At 36.9% G+C, this 17282-nt stretch overlaps 1 protein-coding gene and 1 long non-coding RNA gene across 2 annotated transcripts in view; one reads left to right on the forward strand and one right to left on the reverse strand.

Annotated features, from left to right (window-relative positions):
* HSD17B4 (hydroxysteroid 17-beta dehydrogenase 4) overlaps positions 1 to 17282 on the reverse strand; it is an 85936-nt gene that overhangs the window by 63198 nt on the left and 5456 nt on the right. The window contains exons 3-4 of the mRNA XM_019746537.2: positions 5330 to 5437; positions 1171 to 1230 (exon numbers count right to left, since the gene is read on the reverse strand). Of these exons, the coding sequence (XP_019602096.2) occupies positions 1171 to 1230; positions 5330 to 5437 (168 nt within the window). The remainder of the gene's footprint in view (positions 1 to 1170; positions 1231 to 5329; positions 5438 to 17282) is intronic.
* LOC141570667 (uncharacterized) lies at positions 6781 to 7267 on the forward strand. The gene is made up of 2 exons (XR_012494961.1): positions 6781 to 6869; positions 7060 to 7267. It is a non-coding gene; the product is annotated as an uncharacterized LOC141570667 (long non-coding RNA).

The raw sequence follows: 17282 nt of genomic DNA on the forward strand, positions 1-17282 counted from the left end.
ATTTTTAAAAATGTAATGTTTCCAATACTGTATTATGAATATGACTCTCATACTGTATGCCATAAAAATTTTACAACAATCTATTCACTACTATATAAGCTAGGCTACCATGAAGTAATCATATTGATTACACTAGGCTACCATAAAGCAACCACACTGCTACATCTTTGTTACCAAAGCATGAATCGTTGTATCTGTAAACATGAATTTCTTTTTCATATTATCTTTTCATTTTGATGTCTGGTGTTCATAATATATATAACATTTACAGTGTTTTGTGTCATGTAAGACAATATTGATGTAGGTACTGACAATTCATCTTGTAAACCAACAGAACAAACTGACAATATCAATAAATATGGTACAGTACTGTAAATTTATGTTCTCTCCCTTATGATCTTAATAACATTTGCTTTTGTCTAACTTACTTTACTGTAAAAATACAGTGTATAACATACGTAATATACAAAACATATATTAATCAACTATATATGTTACCAGTAAGGCTTCTAGTCAAAGGTGGGCTCTTAGTTGTTAAGTTTTTGGGGAGTCAAAAGTTATACATGGCAATAATATTCTAATAACTATGTAGTGTCAGGTGGGTAACAGACTTGTTAGTTTGTAAGGTATATAAATGTCTAGTCACTATGTTGTTTTGTACACCTGAAACTAACTTTTAAAAAAAGCTATACATGGATTTTCAACTGCATGGTGGGTTAGTGCCACATTTTTCAAGGGTCAACTGTATATAATTCATCTTAATTAATTTGCAATACACTGAATTATTTTAATCCGAGTCATAATTATCCAAATAATTCCACTGGGTCCTCTATAAGACTAAAATATTGATTAATTTTTTATTTTGTAAACACATTTCGGGTATAATTAAATTACTATAAAAAGGGAACTTAAAGAATACTTACACATTTTTCAAAAGTTCTTAAAGTGCAGAAAAATATAAAACAAACAACACATATATACAAAACAATTGCCACCTCAAGCCCTTTGTGGAATAATGTAGTGCATGTAAAGTAATCAATTTGTAGAACAAATCTAAAAATTTGATTATCAAGAAAGAAGAAGTTTTTAATAAACAAAAGTAAAACAAAACTATTTTACTAGGAAGGCAGTAGCTGCTCTGTTGGTAACATAAATGCAAAAAAACATCACCTATTCTTCCAAAAGCATCCAGTGCTGTCTTCACAAGCTTCTCTCCTGCTTCCACTGAATCTGAAGGAAAGAGAAATCAGTACAAAACTTCAGTTAAGATCTCTCACAAATGATTTCTAAATCCTGTGGATCAAAGCATGTAACAGATACTATTCAACCAACAGAACTCATTTTCAAGAAAAATACATCTATATTGCAGGCACACAGATCAAAATATAGATGATCTAATGTTACAAAAGAAATTTAGCCCCTAAGATAATTCATTAACCTACAAAAAAGAAAAAAGAAAAAAAAAAACGAAGGGGTAAATAAGAAGTATTTGGCAAATACAATCTGAAATAGCAGTATCCAATACCACTTCTATGAAGACAGAAATATCCTTTTTCTACATTAACACTGTAGCCACCACATGTGGCTACTGAGTGCTTGAAATGTGGCCAGTACGACAAACTGAATATTTAATTTTATTTAATATATATTTAATATTAAAAAGCCACATAGGCATTTCCCCATATGGGTACAGATCAGAATTTGGGAGGGAGGGAAGAAAGTGCATGTTTAATTTGAAAAAGCATGTTCAATGCTGTATAACTACACATGGAAAATAAACCAACCATTTTTGAAATACTAACCACGAAAAGTAAAGTTCAACAAAAAAGTGTGGCTTTGTTATTTTCTGCCAATCAGCCCAGGAGAAGGGCTCGTATCCCAAGAGTTGTGTGTCCTATAGTCAGCTGTCAACTCAACATCACAGCTACCTCCTTCTATATTCTGTGCAATCACAGGGGAGGAGCCAGGGAATACAGTCTCTTCCCTGGGACCCATATAGTCCTCAGTTAGTAGGGTTTCCAGGCAGGAATTCCACCTGTTCTTCGGAATGAATCTTTTTCGCCTTCCCGTTCCCAAATCCCGAGAAAAGTTGGTCGGGAAATCGGGAAAAATCGGTTCCTTGAACCCAGGTGGTTGGTAGTATTGGCCGTCACTTTGTGGAAACGATTTATCGTGGAGAACAGAAAACAGTTTATATCTCGGGATTCGGAACGGGAAGGCGAAAAAAATTCCTGATAATGGGTGGGAATTCCTGCCTGGAAACCCTATCAGTTAGATATGCCTGAAAGAGGTAATCACCCAACGCATGGAAAAGCAGATGACTGCAGATGCAGGCAATCTTATGAGAAGATGGAAGACTGGACAGGACACCTAGGTGAGCTCTGAAGAACCACCTGCTGCAGGCTGAGACAGTCATCACAGGTTCCCTGACATGCACTTACCCAGCCTTTCCAATGGTTACGCAAGCCTCTAATTCTCTGTATTAAAACCCTTCACCAATTGCAATCTCACCAGCAGTGCACAAGGGTTCCCTTTTCTCCACAACCTTGCCAGCAGTTGTTGTTTGTTGATTTATTGCTGATAGCCATTCTGACTTTTGTGAGATGGTATCTCATTGTGGTTTTTATTTACATTTCTCTAACGATTAGTGAGGTTGAACATTTTTTCACATGTCTATTTACCACCTGTATGTCCTCTTTAGAAAAACGTCGCTTCATGTCCTCTGCCCATTTTTTAATTGGGTTGTTTGGTTTTTTTATGTTGAATTGAATGAGCTTTTTATAAATTTTGGACATTAACCCCTTATCAAATGTATCATTGACAAATACCTTCTCCCATTCAGTAGGATGCCTTTTTGTTTTATTGATGGTTTCTTTGCTGTGAAAAAACTTTTTAGTTTGATGTAATCCCATATGTTTATTTTTTCTCTTACTTCCCTTGCCCGAAGGGAAATATCAGTAAAAATATTACTCTGGGTCATGTCTGCAAATTTACTTCCTATATTTTCTTCTAGGAATTTTATGGTTTCAGATCTTACATTTAAGTCTTTAATCCATTTTGAATTTATTCTTGTATATGGTGTAAGGACGGGGTCCAGCTTCATTTTTTTGCATGTGTCTGTCCAGGTTTCCAGCACCATTTATTGAACAGACTGTCTTTACCCCAAAGTAAATTCTTGCTTCCATTGTCGTACATTAAATGACTATACAGGCATGGATTTATTTCTGGGCTCTCTATTCTGTTCCATTGATATATGTATCTGGTTTTATGCCAGTACCATGTTGTTTTGATTACTATAGCCTTATAGTATGAGTTGATGTCAGGTATCGTGATACCTCCCACTTTGTTCTTATTTCTCAATATTGCCATGGGTACTCGGGGTCTTTTATGGTTCCACATAAATTTTAGGATTATATGTGCTATTTCTGTGAAAAATGTCCTTGGTAGTTTGATAGGAATTGCACTGAATCTGTATACTGCCTTAGGCAGTATGGACATTTTAACTATATTAATTCTTCCTATCCATGAGCATGGTATGTGTTTCCATTTATTTGTATCTTCTCTATTTCCTCTTTTCAATGTTTTATAATTTTCTGAGTACAGGTCTTTTACTTCTTTAGTTAAATTTATTTCTAAGTATTTTATAGTTTTTGAATCAATTGTAAATGGGACTGTTTTCTTAATTTCTCCTTCTGATAGTTTATTATTGGTGTATATAAATGCAACTGATTTCTCAACATTAACTTGTATCTTGCTACTTTACTAAATTCATTTGCAATGATATGGATGGACTTAGAGAACATTATGCTACGTGAAATAAGTCAGATGGAGAAAGACAAATACTACATGATCTCTCTTACATGTGGAATCTAAAGAATAGACTAAATGAACAAACTAATCAGAAACAGTCTCAGAGATATAGAGGAAAAACTGAGGGTTGCTAAATGGGAGGGGGGGTGGGGATAAGGGAGAAGGTGAGGGGATTAGAAAGCACAACCGGTAACTACAAGATTGCCACAGGGATACGAAAGACAGTTTCAAGAATATAATAAATAATGTTGTAAAGATTTTATAGGGTATCTGATGGACACTTGTCTTATTAGGGTGAGGTGCCTGACCACTGCAGTGTACACCTGACGCTGAAGCTGAATAATAACGAATGTCAACTATAATTTAATATATATAGTCACAGATTTTGGAGTATAGCATTAGGAATAGAGTCAGTGGAACTGTAATAGCAGTATACGATGTCAGAGGGGCAGTAGATTGTGGGGGTATCACTTTGTGAGGGGTTTAAATGTCTAACTAGTACATTGTCTTATACACCTAATTAAAAAAAACAAGAAAAAAAAAACCCTTAACAATTGGAAAACCTAAAGGGGCTTCTGTTTTCCTGACCAAATCCTGATTGATACAGGCTGCATATCAAAACTGGGGGGGGGGGGGGGAGTGGAAATTTTATCTTTATAAAATAGGTTTTTAAAAACCCAAAAATTATTTTTAAAAAGCTGAAAAAAATTTTCTAGATTCTTAATGTAGAATGAATATACTAAAATGTCTGCCTCATTATGCTCTTGAACACTCCAAACAAATCATACCCTATTTCCTTTCCTCTAAAATTTCAAAACGAAGACACTGGTAATCTCATTTAATCCCTAGCCCATAAAAACAATCTAATTTGCAGAAAAGTCAGTAAGCATTGGCTTTTTAAAGTAAATCTATTCAAGAATGATCCTTAGAAATAGTATGAGAATCAATATATCAAATGTAAAGCTTGTACTTGCTGTTTTTCTCATGACATAATTTTAATGCCTAAATTTGACTCTTAAGTTTTTTTAAAGATAAGAAAGTTACATATAGCAATGATTAGTTGTGCAGAATGGAATATGGAGGCTAGGTACAGAAAGGGGGTATTTCACTTCTTACACAATATTACTTTACAATTCTTTTTAAACAATTTTAAAAAGAAGAATTTAATGTCATTTTGTAGAAATACGTAAGACCTTTCAGCTAAAAGAGGTCTTTTAAGAACAAGAACATATTCATATACATATCTACAATGATTTACTGATTATACCATGTGCTCATTAATAAAAATACTAAATAAACAACAGAATAAAAGTTAGACTTGAGAAATAATCTACATCAAAAGTTTAAAAACTTCTCACCTATAAAATATGTAGCCAAATAGCTTTGGCTGACTTAGGTAAAATCTAATTTCATAATTACACAGGAATGCTGAGATATTTGCTCAATGATTATTAATGTAAACAATACCATTAGTTGAAGGAAAATTTAAAAAATAGTACAGTTGTCTCAAATATCATACCATAGTTGGCCACTGCTTTTCCGCCTTTCCTTCTTATTTCTTCAACAACCTTATCAGCAGCTGAGGAACCTTTACCAAATCCCTTGAAGTCCCCTCCTAAATCATTCACTGTAATGAAAAACAAACAAGCATGAATTCATTTCTAGACAGTCATCATGAGTTGAAATTAAATTCTATTAGTGTATTTCTTTAGTCATCTGCCCAATTCCCTCCTACCCTACCCCCATCTTACTAAACGCAGCATGAGATATACATATTCAAAACATGCCTCTTTGCTTTAAATGTAGATATGAAGAGCAAAACTATTTAAACAAAATTTTTAACTTTGCATTGTTGTTTTCTTTTTTGTAAAGAAGAACATGATTCAACCCGCTTTTAGCAAAAAACAATGAAGATTAAACACACAAGAAAACAGTATGGAGGTGCCTCAAAAAACTAAAAACAAACAAAAAGAATTAAAAACAGAATTGCCATATGATCCAGCAATCCCACTTCTGGGCATTTATTCTAAAGAATTGAAATCAGGATCTCAGAGAAATATTAGCACCCCAGTGTTCATTGCAGCACTACTGACAACAGCCAGAACGTGTGTAGGAAAGATGTTGAGGAAAATTTGCCTTCATTGATTGGCTGATATTAAGTTTTGTCTATTAGCTTTTTTCTATTACTGCAAGTGAGGTGATGGCTAGCTTAGGGTTAAAAGAATTCTTGATCAGGGGTTGAGAGAATTCCCCGCTTTGGTCTCATCCTTCCGAGCAGGGGAGATATGAGATGAGGTTGCTTTTCCGTCTGTTTCGCCCACATCAGCAGATGAAGTGAAGAAGTAGCTGAGTTGTATCAGGATGACGTGACAGACACGTTGCCAGGCTTTGGAAGGCCTTGGGCCGATGGCCCCAAGCAGAAACAGTAGATATTGCTTGTCCAAACTAGCCCTTCAGCCGGATAAGCAATATTGTTATCATACCTAGTAACTGCCGAACCCTCCCGGAACTGGCCATTCCTGGAGGGAGAGGCAGGAACAAGAAGCTGGGCTCTAAGGTACATCTGAGAAAATATATAAGACAGACCTCAGTTGGCAGTGTCATTTGGGATTTTTGTCATTCGTCCTTGGTGATTTATCATCATTCCAGCATTCTAGAGAACTAGCGAGCAGCAGTGGGAGATGTCTCAGCTTTTCCAGCCGCAGACCTGACAAGGTTTTGATTTCTGACTGTTCCAGTGCTGTTTTCCCCCAGTTTGGTGAGCTTCTCTGCTATATATATATTTTGTCTTAACCACCTTTACCTTCTGTAATTGCCTTTCCTTTAATTGCCTTTGTCATTTGCTACTGCATATTGCTAAACAAATTAATCCCTCTCTAGCATGTGCTCCTCCCCTTTCTTTTCCCCGCTCTTCATTACAATGTGAAATAACCTAAATGTACATCGAAGGATGAACGGCTAAAGAAAATGTGGTACCTACATACACTGGAATATTATTCAACGCTAAAAAAGAAATTCTGCAATATGCAACAACATGGGTAAACCTTGAAGATATTACGGTAAGTGAAATAAGCCAGTCACTGAAGGCCAAATATTGCATGAATCCACTTACATGAAAGTATCTAAAATAGTCAAACTCGTAAGATCAGGGAGTACAATGGTGGTTGCCAGAGACTGGGGGAGGAGGAAATGGGGAGTCACGAATATATGGGCATGGTTTCAATCACGCCAAATGAATCACTTCTGCAGATCTGCTGTACAACACAGTGCGTGCCTACAGTTAATAATACTGGACTGTATATTATCTGTGAGGACTACGTTCCAAGACCCCCAGTGGATTCCCGAAACTGCAAAGAATACAGAACCCTGTTCCAAGTTGGACCTTGGGACAACAGGGGTCTGAATTGTGCAGGTCCACGTATCTGCGGATTTTTTTCAATAAATACTGTTAATTGCCTTTTCTCTTCCTTATGATTTTCTTAGTAACATGCTTTCTCTAGCTTACTTTATTGTAAGAATATAGTACATAATACATATAACATACAAAATAAATGTTAGTCAACTGTTTATATTATTGGTAAGGCTTCCAGTCAACAGTAGGATATTACTAGGTAAGTTCTGGAGGAGTCAAAAGTTACATGTGGATTTTCGACTGTGTAGAAGGTTGGTGCCCCTATAACCCCCACTTTGTTCAAGGGTCAATTGTGTGTGTGTGTGTGTGTGTGTATGCCTATATTTTTTCCTATACTTACATACCTTTTCACTTAAAGGAAGTATTTTATGGCTTCCCTTTGGCATATCCGAATTGCCAGCATCACTAATGTTGTGCTTTGGGGCTGTTATTAAGTAAAATAAAGGTTACTTGAACGTAAGGACTAAGATACCTTGAGAGTCAATCTAATAACCCAAATGGCTACTAAGTGACCCAGGGGCAGGCAGTGCATACACTGGACAAAGGGATGATTGCCAGGGGACAGCACAAGATTTCATCACCTCAATATGGCACACAATCTGAAACTCATGAATTGTTTATTTCTGAAATTTTCCACTTAATACTTTCAGACTGTGGCTGACCACAGGTAACTGAAACCACGGAAAGTAAAACCATGCAGAAGGGGGACTACTGTACACTTACAAATTTGTTAAGAGAATAGATCTCATATCAACTGTTCTTACTGCAATTAAAAAAAAAAAGATTAAACATACAATGTGAAATATCTTCTCCATGTTGAGAAAGCTTATGATTACAAGAATGGTGATTAAAAAAAAACAAGCATGATATTAAACTATTAGAGAAGCACACTTGTAAATTTTCATAAAACATACTACTTCATGGTCTATGATGAAAGAAATAAAACCTGTTAAAAGACGTCAAAAATTACATACAGAACTAATGTGTTCAGTCACTAACTTATACCATGACACCATCTTTGTATGTTTAACAACTGACCACACTTACCATATAGCATCTCCCTATATCTAATCATACAGATATAAACATTAATTGAACATTTACTATTTGCAAGAAAATCTACAAAGGAACACATAGGTGTATAGGAATGGTGCATCTTAAAGAGCTTATGACATATTGAAAGTTCAGTATGTGATGAATAAAATAATGCACAATAAGTTTTACCATAAAGTATATAAAGGCCAACATAACTAAATAATAGGGACAAATAAAGTTAATTCACACAATAATTTAAGATAAAATTTATAAAATAACAAGCAAAAATGAATGATAAGATACATAGATCAAAGCCAAGTAAACTGAAAAACACAGAATTTAAGAAAAACACTTGAGAAAGAGTTGGGCTCTGGGTGTAGGAAATCAGGGCGCAGCCAGACGGAGCTGGGTCGGGCAACCAGGTAATAATTTCAAGATGTAGGGTGTCACAGTTCAAACTCAGGTTCAACTGGTTTTAGAACATTCAGCGGTGTAGAATTTGCTCTCTTCTTTAAAAACTTCCAATCCTGCATCAGCTCTGGAATGGACACAGCTTCTACTGTTGCTTTGGGATTTGTGGAAACTCAGATTGACATGAGTAGTGAATACAGTATAGACAAGGCAATGGTTGAATTTGCTATGATGGATCGGAAACTGAACCATTATGCAAAGGCTGTGCAGTCTGCGATGAATCATGTAAAAGAAAAGCATCCAGAAAAAATACCAGATCTGGGAGGCCAGATGGTTCAGTTGGTTAGCGGGTTGCCAGTTCGATTCCCACATGGGCCAGTGAGCTGCGCCCTCCACAACTAGATTGAAGACAAAGAGCTGCCACTGAGCTCCCGGAGGGGCGGGCGGATGGCTCAGTTGGTTAGAGCGTGAGCTTTTAACAAGGTTGCCTGTTCAATTCCCACATGGGATGGTGGGCTGTGCCCCCTGCAACTAAAGACTGAAGATGACAACTGGACTTGGAGCTGAGATGCACCCTCCACAACTAGATTGAAGGACAATGACTTGGAGCTGATGGGCCCTGGAGAAACACACTGTTCCCCAATATTCCCCAATACAAAAAAAAAAAAAAATCCACATCTAAAATTATTAGTGGAGAAGAAATTTTTGGCTTTACAGAATAAGAATTCTGATGCAGACTTTCAAAATAATGAAAAATTTCTACAGTTTAAACAACAGCTGAAAGAACTAAAGAAGCAATGTAGGTCAGTATGCTTCGCTTTGCTTTGGCTTTCTGAAATTAAGGAACTGACTTGATGAACAGTCCCAGAAACTTGATTATATAAAGTTTACTTATCTGCTTGTCTTGGAGAAAAAAGTGCTTGGGACAAAAGTTAATTTGTATTGCAAAATGATCATTTCTGTAGGGTTATTGCATAGATTTTTAGGAGTATAACAAAAAATTACTAAATAAATGGCATGGTGGGATATACTAAAATTTATAGTCTCTTTTAATATTTCCAAGTTGATGACTACCACACCTGAGAAATATTTTTTTTTCTTCTGAAGAATGGATCTCTTTTTGTTGGATTGGGATGAGGGTTGCAAGTGGGATTGGGTCGTAAAGGGGATAAAGGGAAGATACAGAGAAAAAGTAAATGCCTAGCTACATTTAAAATTAGCTAAATCAATGTGTTTTTACTTAATTTATTTTTTAAGGAAATAAGTTTTTCAAAATGTAGACTGGGATATATTTTTTCTAACAATATAGTCTTATCAGTCTTACTGCAAGTGAAAAATGCTGTGAACACACAAAATTATAGAAAGAGATTTACATTATCCGTCAAGAGATAAAAATGTAGTAAGATTCAATATTAAATTCCTATTAATTATTCATTTCTGTGTAATTATTCAAATGACATCAAACGACCAGTAAAAAATATCAAGATTTTAAGACATGCAGTCTTTTAAGACTCTTTTTAACCAACCAAGGTAAAATTCAAAAGCAAATTGACAAATGCAGTATTTAAGTCCTATTCAATTGTGCAATGAAACACCACCCCCAAGTGGAAATTGTTCAAAGTGCAAACAAACAGGTAAGCATTGAAGCTGGGATAAGGAATTGATTGGGTCAATAATGTGTAGTGAAACAGTATCAGAATAGATGTATTTAAAACAAGTCTCTAAATTAATACTGACCCCATTCATTCACCCCACTATCACCAGAGCTAAATTATAGGGATTACAACCTCAACTAGAAAAGCACTGGTTACATGCTGAAAGGTTTAGATTGCAACAATGTTAAAAGATTTTGCAATTGTATACAAGTGGAAAGTATTCATACTTTAGGTATGAGACACTGTTACCGCTTAAATGTATCTCTAAAATTCTAATAATAATATGTATTTTTTAAATACCATCACCACCTTACACTGCTGCATTTGAGCTCCACACAGCTTTTTAGGAGCTTGACATGAACAGTTTGTTCCTACTTTCACTGATGAGGACAGTCTGGGAAAGGTTAGGTAGCTTGCCCCAGGCCCCAAACGGCAAAATCCACACTAGAACCTGGACCTACTACAATGCCATTCTGCTCCTCTAATGCTAAAGCAAGTTTTCTTTTATCCTAAAAAGAACATAACTATTTCCATAAAACAACAACAAAAATCACATTTGTTTGATGAGGATATAGAGGAAAGGACAAAACAGCCAGCCCACTCAAACAAATAACTTTAAAATAGGTAGTAAAAATTGTAAGATGACGTTAATTCAACACAAGAGTCTTTTCAGCTGAACCCATTAAAATATCCCAAAATGTGATATATTTGTAAAGCCTTCATTTATATTTCTTATCGTTTTGCCAGTTGAAATCACATTTTACTTACGGTGTTTATCTTTCTTACAGTTTTTTAAGTGTCCCGTATTTATAAAAGATTTTTATTATTTGTCATATGTGTTGCAAATCATAAATTCCTTTATTGAAATGTTGAGAGAGAAAGAGGTAATATCTGAGCATTAATATTCCTTGATGAGTTCACTGTTTTGTTATGTAAACCATGTTGAGATATCTGGATTTGTCTTCAGTAATCCTATTTGATGTACAGGTCTTTGCTCTCAGAAGCTGGCTTTCTTATTCTTTCCCTCTGTCCTTCATCCCAGCTTTCTATGACTACAGGCTCCAAAGACTATATAGCACGAAACAGGCTTAGGGTCTCCAGGTGTCCAGGCTGCTATATAAACTGAGGGAATATATATCTCACTTTCAGTTTGCACAGAAAAAAAATGCAGCTCAAACTGGTCATCATCTTCCTCAAACTGTCCCACCTTCTCAGCGCCACTTCTCTGCTGGGTGAGATATCTCCCAGGCACTTTCCTTTCTTCCATTTCTGAACAGCACGTCACTGAGTCATAAGGCCTTGTCAACAATTTCATTATAGTTCTTCAAATGTTTGTTGTGTTCCCACTCTAGATCCAGCACTGTGCTCATTGCTAAGGGCTCTTAGGGTTGACAGTTTGTTCGCTGAGGAGTTTCCAGTTCTTTTGAGGAATGGTTTATCGCCATGTCTTTCCTATTCTAGCATTTCATGCCCAGATTACTGCAGTTGCCTCACAGGTAGTCTCTGCCTCCCATCTTAACTTCTCCAGGCTGGCAGCGGCCTGCTGCTAGAGTTCTGGCCCTATAGCAGCCTCTATACTACGTCATTCCCTAGCTCAAAATCAGCAGTGGAATCCTATTATTCGCTCCCTAACTTTCAAGATCCCTTGAAGTCTAGCCTCACTTTACTGCTTCAGTTTACTATGGGTAGTTCTTTCTTTTTGCTGAAGCTCAATGCAGGAAATTGCTCATATAGCAGTTTCCAACTTCCCACTAAATTATCAAGAATAATCATGTTATAACGCTTTATATTTGAAGAGTGCTTTGTAACTACCTTTACATATGTTTGTGTTCATACAGTTATTCATTTCAAGGGTTTGTCACAAATGAGTCAGATCTATTATCAATGACATAGCTATAAACTATTTTTTATTTCCAAAGTGAAATGATGCTTCCAAGTCTACAAAATCAGAATGATTTTTATGTGTGTTGATTATATAAGTAACATCCTTTGTACTGAGTAACCCAAGAAGTGTAGAAAAAGATAAGGGCAATATTATGTTATAAATGTATTTATCTTTGGGAAAAGTTATTTACTTTTTTTGTTTTTAAGAAATTCAAACCATACAGACACAAAAAAGTCCTTTTTTTCACTTGCCCTCCCCTAATCTCGCCCATAGATAACTACTATTAGCTATTTCTTGTATGTCCTTCCAGACATTTCTAGTTTCTATGTTTATGCCTTTTCTCCATTTTGGTAAGTTTCCCACAGCAAACAATAACAGGAAGAATCATTGCGTTGATTTTAGAGCTGTGGGCCCAATGAGGATTTCTTCCTGTATTCTGTTATGCCCTGACCACTGCCAAAAGTATCTAAAGTGACTTAAATATACAATACATGCGTAAGGACTATTAAAGAATGGAAAAAGTAACAAAATGCTTTGTCCGGGAAAGACAAGCCTACTGAACCAGCAGAGGCTAATAGTAGCTACTCTTGCTGAGGACAGTGTCAGGTTTACCCTTAAGCCTCTTGACAGTCAAGGAAAAAGGGGGAAACACAGTGTTGCCACACCACTTTCACTATTGAGGAGAAAAACACAATCACATTAGTGCGTGAGAAATCTTTCCCACGATGGCCGTATATGAATCTAAATACCTGAAAGACTCTAAAATGTGATGGTAGTTTAGAGAGCACTGTGTTAAATTAGGTCCTTTGAATTGATTTCCTTTGTCTCAACAACAAGAAGGCATTAAAGGTATCCTTCAAGAGACAAGAAACTGAAAATGAGGACTGATCGTCCAGAGTTCAGTCCTAGAATTATGTTTATCTGTATTCACCCTCTAGGTAATCTGATCCAGTCTCCTAGCTTTAAATACCATCTATAAACTGAGAATATTCAGATTTACCACAGCTTCAACATGCCCCCCCAAATACAGAGTCCTGTATCCCACTGCCGTATCAAAGTCTAATAGGAATGTGTCCTCTCTGCCAATCTGGTGCTTCTTCAGTCTTTCCTAACCTAGTAAACGGCCACTCTATCCTTCTCTTTCCCTTACAACCCACCTCAGCAAATCAGCAAATCCTGCCATATCTACCTTCAATATATCCAGAATTTAAACTCACTGCATCACCTACTTCCCTACCACCTGTCTAAATCACCACCATCTTTTATGTGGATTACTGCAATAACTTCACAGGTCTCTCTGCCTCTACTTCTGTTTTGTTTTGTTTTGCTGTGTGTGTTTTTTCCCAATGTAAAATTACAAGCATGCACAGGAAGAGTAAATAATATGATGAACCACAATGTACCTACCTGGGGAAGATATGGGCACTGTACATACAGCTCATTATTATAAGCTAGAATCCACACGTGCTTTCTTGTAATCTTTCTTCTTGTGTCATATAAGTTTAACTTATCCACTCAGTCAGCATACACATAGGGTGCCAAAAAAATGTATACACATTTTAAGAAAGGAAAAAATTACTAAAATTGTAATAATACATACTGATAACAAAAGATGAATACAAGTCACATTTGACTTCTGCAATTATAAGAGGTGCTCAAAGTGGTTACCATCAGTGTCCAGACACTTCTGATTATGGCGCACTGCTGCTTGAGCAATGCAGACCCAAGTGTCCACTTGTTTCTGGCACCCCTTGGCACCCCCCATATGTCTTGATTCATTACTAAGCAAAGCACTATGTTTACACTTGAAGAGAAAACATCAGTGCCTAAGGCAGGCCCTTTTCTTTAAGTGTCAATAAAAAAAAATCAAGTGTAATTTAAGAGGGTCTGGATGCCCCCTGAGTGAACAATACTTCAGGCTCCCTTTGACATACCCAGTTCACGAGCACAGAGCCTACCATGTTTCCCCGAAAATAAAACCGGGTCTTACATTAATTTTTGCTCCAAAAGATGCATTAGAGCTGATGGTCCGGCTAGGTCTTATTTTCGGGGAAACACGGTAGCACTGGCTCCTTTCTTTTCCCTTTACAAAAGACTTTAATTTTTTTTATGTCATTTAATCCCCACCATAATAATCCTGGAAATTAGGTAAAGTAGCTACTGATATTCAGAAACATACGAATGTACTAATAGGCAGCAAAGTCAGGAATTGAAGCCTGACTTAATTTCAAAGGCAATTCACTTTCCCCACTACAGTTCACCTTCTGGCTGTCAGGATCACACAGTAAGTTAAATACACAGGCTCTGGCATCAGAACACAGGAACTTAAGTCTGATCTTTACTTTTTTAAAAAAAAAAAAAAGAAAAGACTCATCTTTACCAGTAATTATATAACTACAGCATAGAAAATAAATAATGTCAATCTTACTTTAAAAAATTGTAATTTCAATTATCCAAAGGTGTTACTTCTTCAGTTCAAGAATAGAAAACTTTCTGCCTTTCTTACTGTCAAAGAAAAGGTTCTTTTTGATGGAATACTTCAATCTTCTTTGCGTTCATACCCTCAAGACAAAACTTAATATTCAGAGAACTGCATATGGCTCACCTATGTAGTAAACCTGAAAACTATTCCATTCCCAGTATTTACTTCAGATATGTGCAAACAGTTCCTGAAAGATGTGATTTATACAAAACCAAACGTCCCTTATTATAATTATCAGCCAAAGGCTTAGCAGTTCTCCCCAGATTTAAATCTCTCATAATGCTTTACATTATGGAATCTAAAACAAAGCAATCACATTAACATGAAGTTAGAGAATACCTTAAGTGACACCCTTAATTGTGGGCTTGGCCCCTGATTTCCTTTGGCCAATGAAAGTGGCATGCCACTTCTGAACAGTTTTAAAAGCCACCAAGTAGATCCACTGTTATTTTCCCTTTGTCCCAAGATTAGCAATATCCCAGATGGAACCTGCTCCTTCAGCTGGGATCACGAAATTAGGAAGACACACAAAGCTGAGACACCGCTAACCAGAAGTTTAAAGGTCATGCAAGCATGAAATAATCCTTTATTATTGCTGGCCATTTAAATAGGTTTGTTAACCCGTATAACCCAGCAATAGTTGACTTATATGAGAAACAAGTTACTCTACTTCTTAAGGTCTTACTTCATACTGGCCTGTGAGCTCGTCCTAGGTTTATCTGATTAATCACTTTTCCACAAACAAGTTACTTTGATGTCATAACAGCCTATCTTTCCTTTTGTTTTTTTTTTGTTTTTTTTTGCTTACTCAGGTTAAAAAAAATGCTGAGCAAAACAAAAATTAAGAGAGGAGCAATGTTAGTACATGTGATGCAATCTCAAAGCAGGGTTTCCATCCATGTTTTAAAAAAGCTAAAGTAGTTAAAAAAGCTAGTGGTAGTTACGAAAGAACACAACCCATTGGTGGCCTAGAAAGTTCACAGGTAGGTCACAGACTGAAAAACAGTAGAAAATAGCCAAAAGTTCTGCAGTTTCACACAGACTGACTTCTCCCCTAAACTAAACTAAATCTGGCTCTTCAGCGGCGTTTGGCAAATAATTTTCTAAGATACAAATTTTCTGCCTTCTTAGACTTTCACCGGCACTTGCTGCAATACCAAAGGTATTGCCAAATACCTTTGGCAATGACAAAATAAACAGACACACTGTCCGTTTACCTTCTCGTTGGAACTCAGAAACTCTGCTTCTGAATTTAACAAATTCAAAGGTAACAGATAAATACAGGAACACTGATCCCCACAAACACACACTGCTGTAAATTTTATAAAACAAGGTTATAAACTAATATTATAGCTTAGTCACAACAAAAAAAGAACAGAAATTTACTCAACCAAACTCAAAAACACACCAGCTCCTACCCCCTCCAAAAGAGTCTATGTCAAACAATAAAAGAACCAACCAAGAAAGGACCTTTTTGGCATAAAGCAATATTCTAGGCCCTTTAGAAGATTCAGAAGATAAAACGAGTTCCTTGAACTTACAGAATTGAATGGAAAAAATATAAATAAAGTTATAAGGGGAGCCAGCCCGGTGGCTCAGGTGGTTGGAGCGCCATGTTTCTAACACCGAGGTCGCCTGCCTGAGGTCACTGGTTGGATTTCTACATGGGCCAGTGAGCTGCACCCTCTACATGAAAGATTGTGAACAACAGCTCTCCCTGAAGTTGGGCTGCCATGAGCAGCCAGAGATTGGCACAAGCTGCCGCCAGCTGCTGAATGCTACTGTGGGCCACCGTGAGCGGCCAGTGGCCAGTGTGAGTGGCCCGCAGCCAGCGTGTGCTGCCGTGGGCTTCTGTGAGCGCCAATCCACGACCGGCAACCGACTGCCTCAGCCGGGGCTGGGGAGCGCAAGGCTCATAATACCAGCATGGGCCAGGGAGCTGTGTCCTACACAACTAGACTGAGAAACAACGGCTTGAACCAGAGTGGGAGGTGGGAGGGGATGGAAGAAAGGGAGAAAATAAAGTTACAAGGGAAAATTATTCAGAAATAAATTGCAATACAAAAAAGAAACTAAAGAGAAAAAACAACAACAGTAACAACATGTGAAATATTCTTGGAAAAATCTGACAAAGACGATCTAAACTATACACCCTCTAGCCAAATGCCACAATGTCAAAATCTGTCCTTGCCAAAGCAAACTGGATTAACACAGTGGTTATGATGTTATACAAGAAATGTCTCTGTGTCCCTTCTGTTAAATTACACATCCACACTGACGAAGAAGAGTGTACGTACTGTCCTGCTTAGGTCTCCTTTTTTTTTCTTTTTAAGGGGAACAGGACTTTATTGGGGAACAGTGTGTACTTCCAGGACTTTTTTTTTTTTCCCAAGTCAAGTTGTTGTCCTTTCAATCTTAGTTGTGGAGGTGCCGTTCAGCTTCAAGTTGTTGTTCCCTTAGTCTTAGTTGTGGAGGGCGCAGCTCAGCTCCAGGTCCAGTTGCCATTGCTAGTTGCAGGGGGCGCAGCCCACCATCCCTTGCGGGAGTCGAACCTGCAACCTTGTGGTTGAGAGGATGCACTCCAACTAACTG

The sequence above is a fragment of the Rhinolophus sinicus genome, linkage group LG03, assembly GCF_036562045.2.
Source record: "Rhinolophus sinicus isolate RSC01 linkage group LG03, ASM3656204v1, whole genome shotgun sequence".
Taxonomy (NCBI): domain Eukaryota; kingdom Metazoa; phylum Chordata; class Mammalia; order Chiroptera; family Rhinolophidae; genus Rhinolophus; species Rhinolophus sinicus.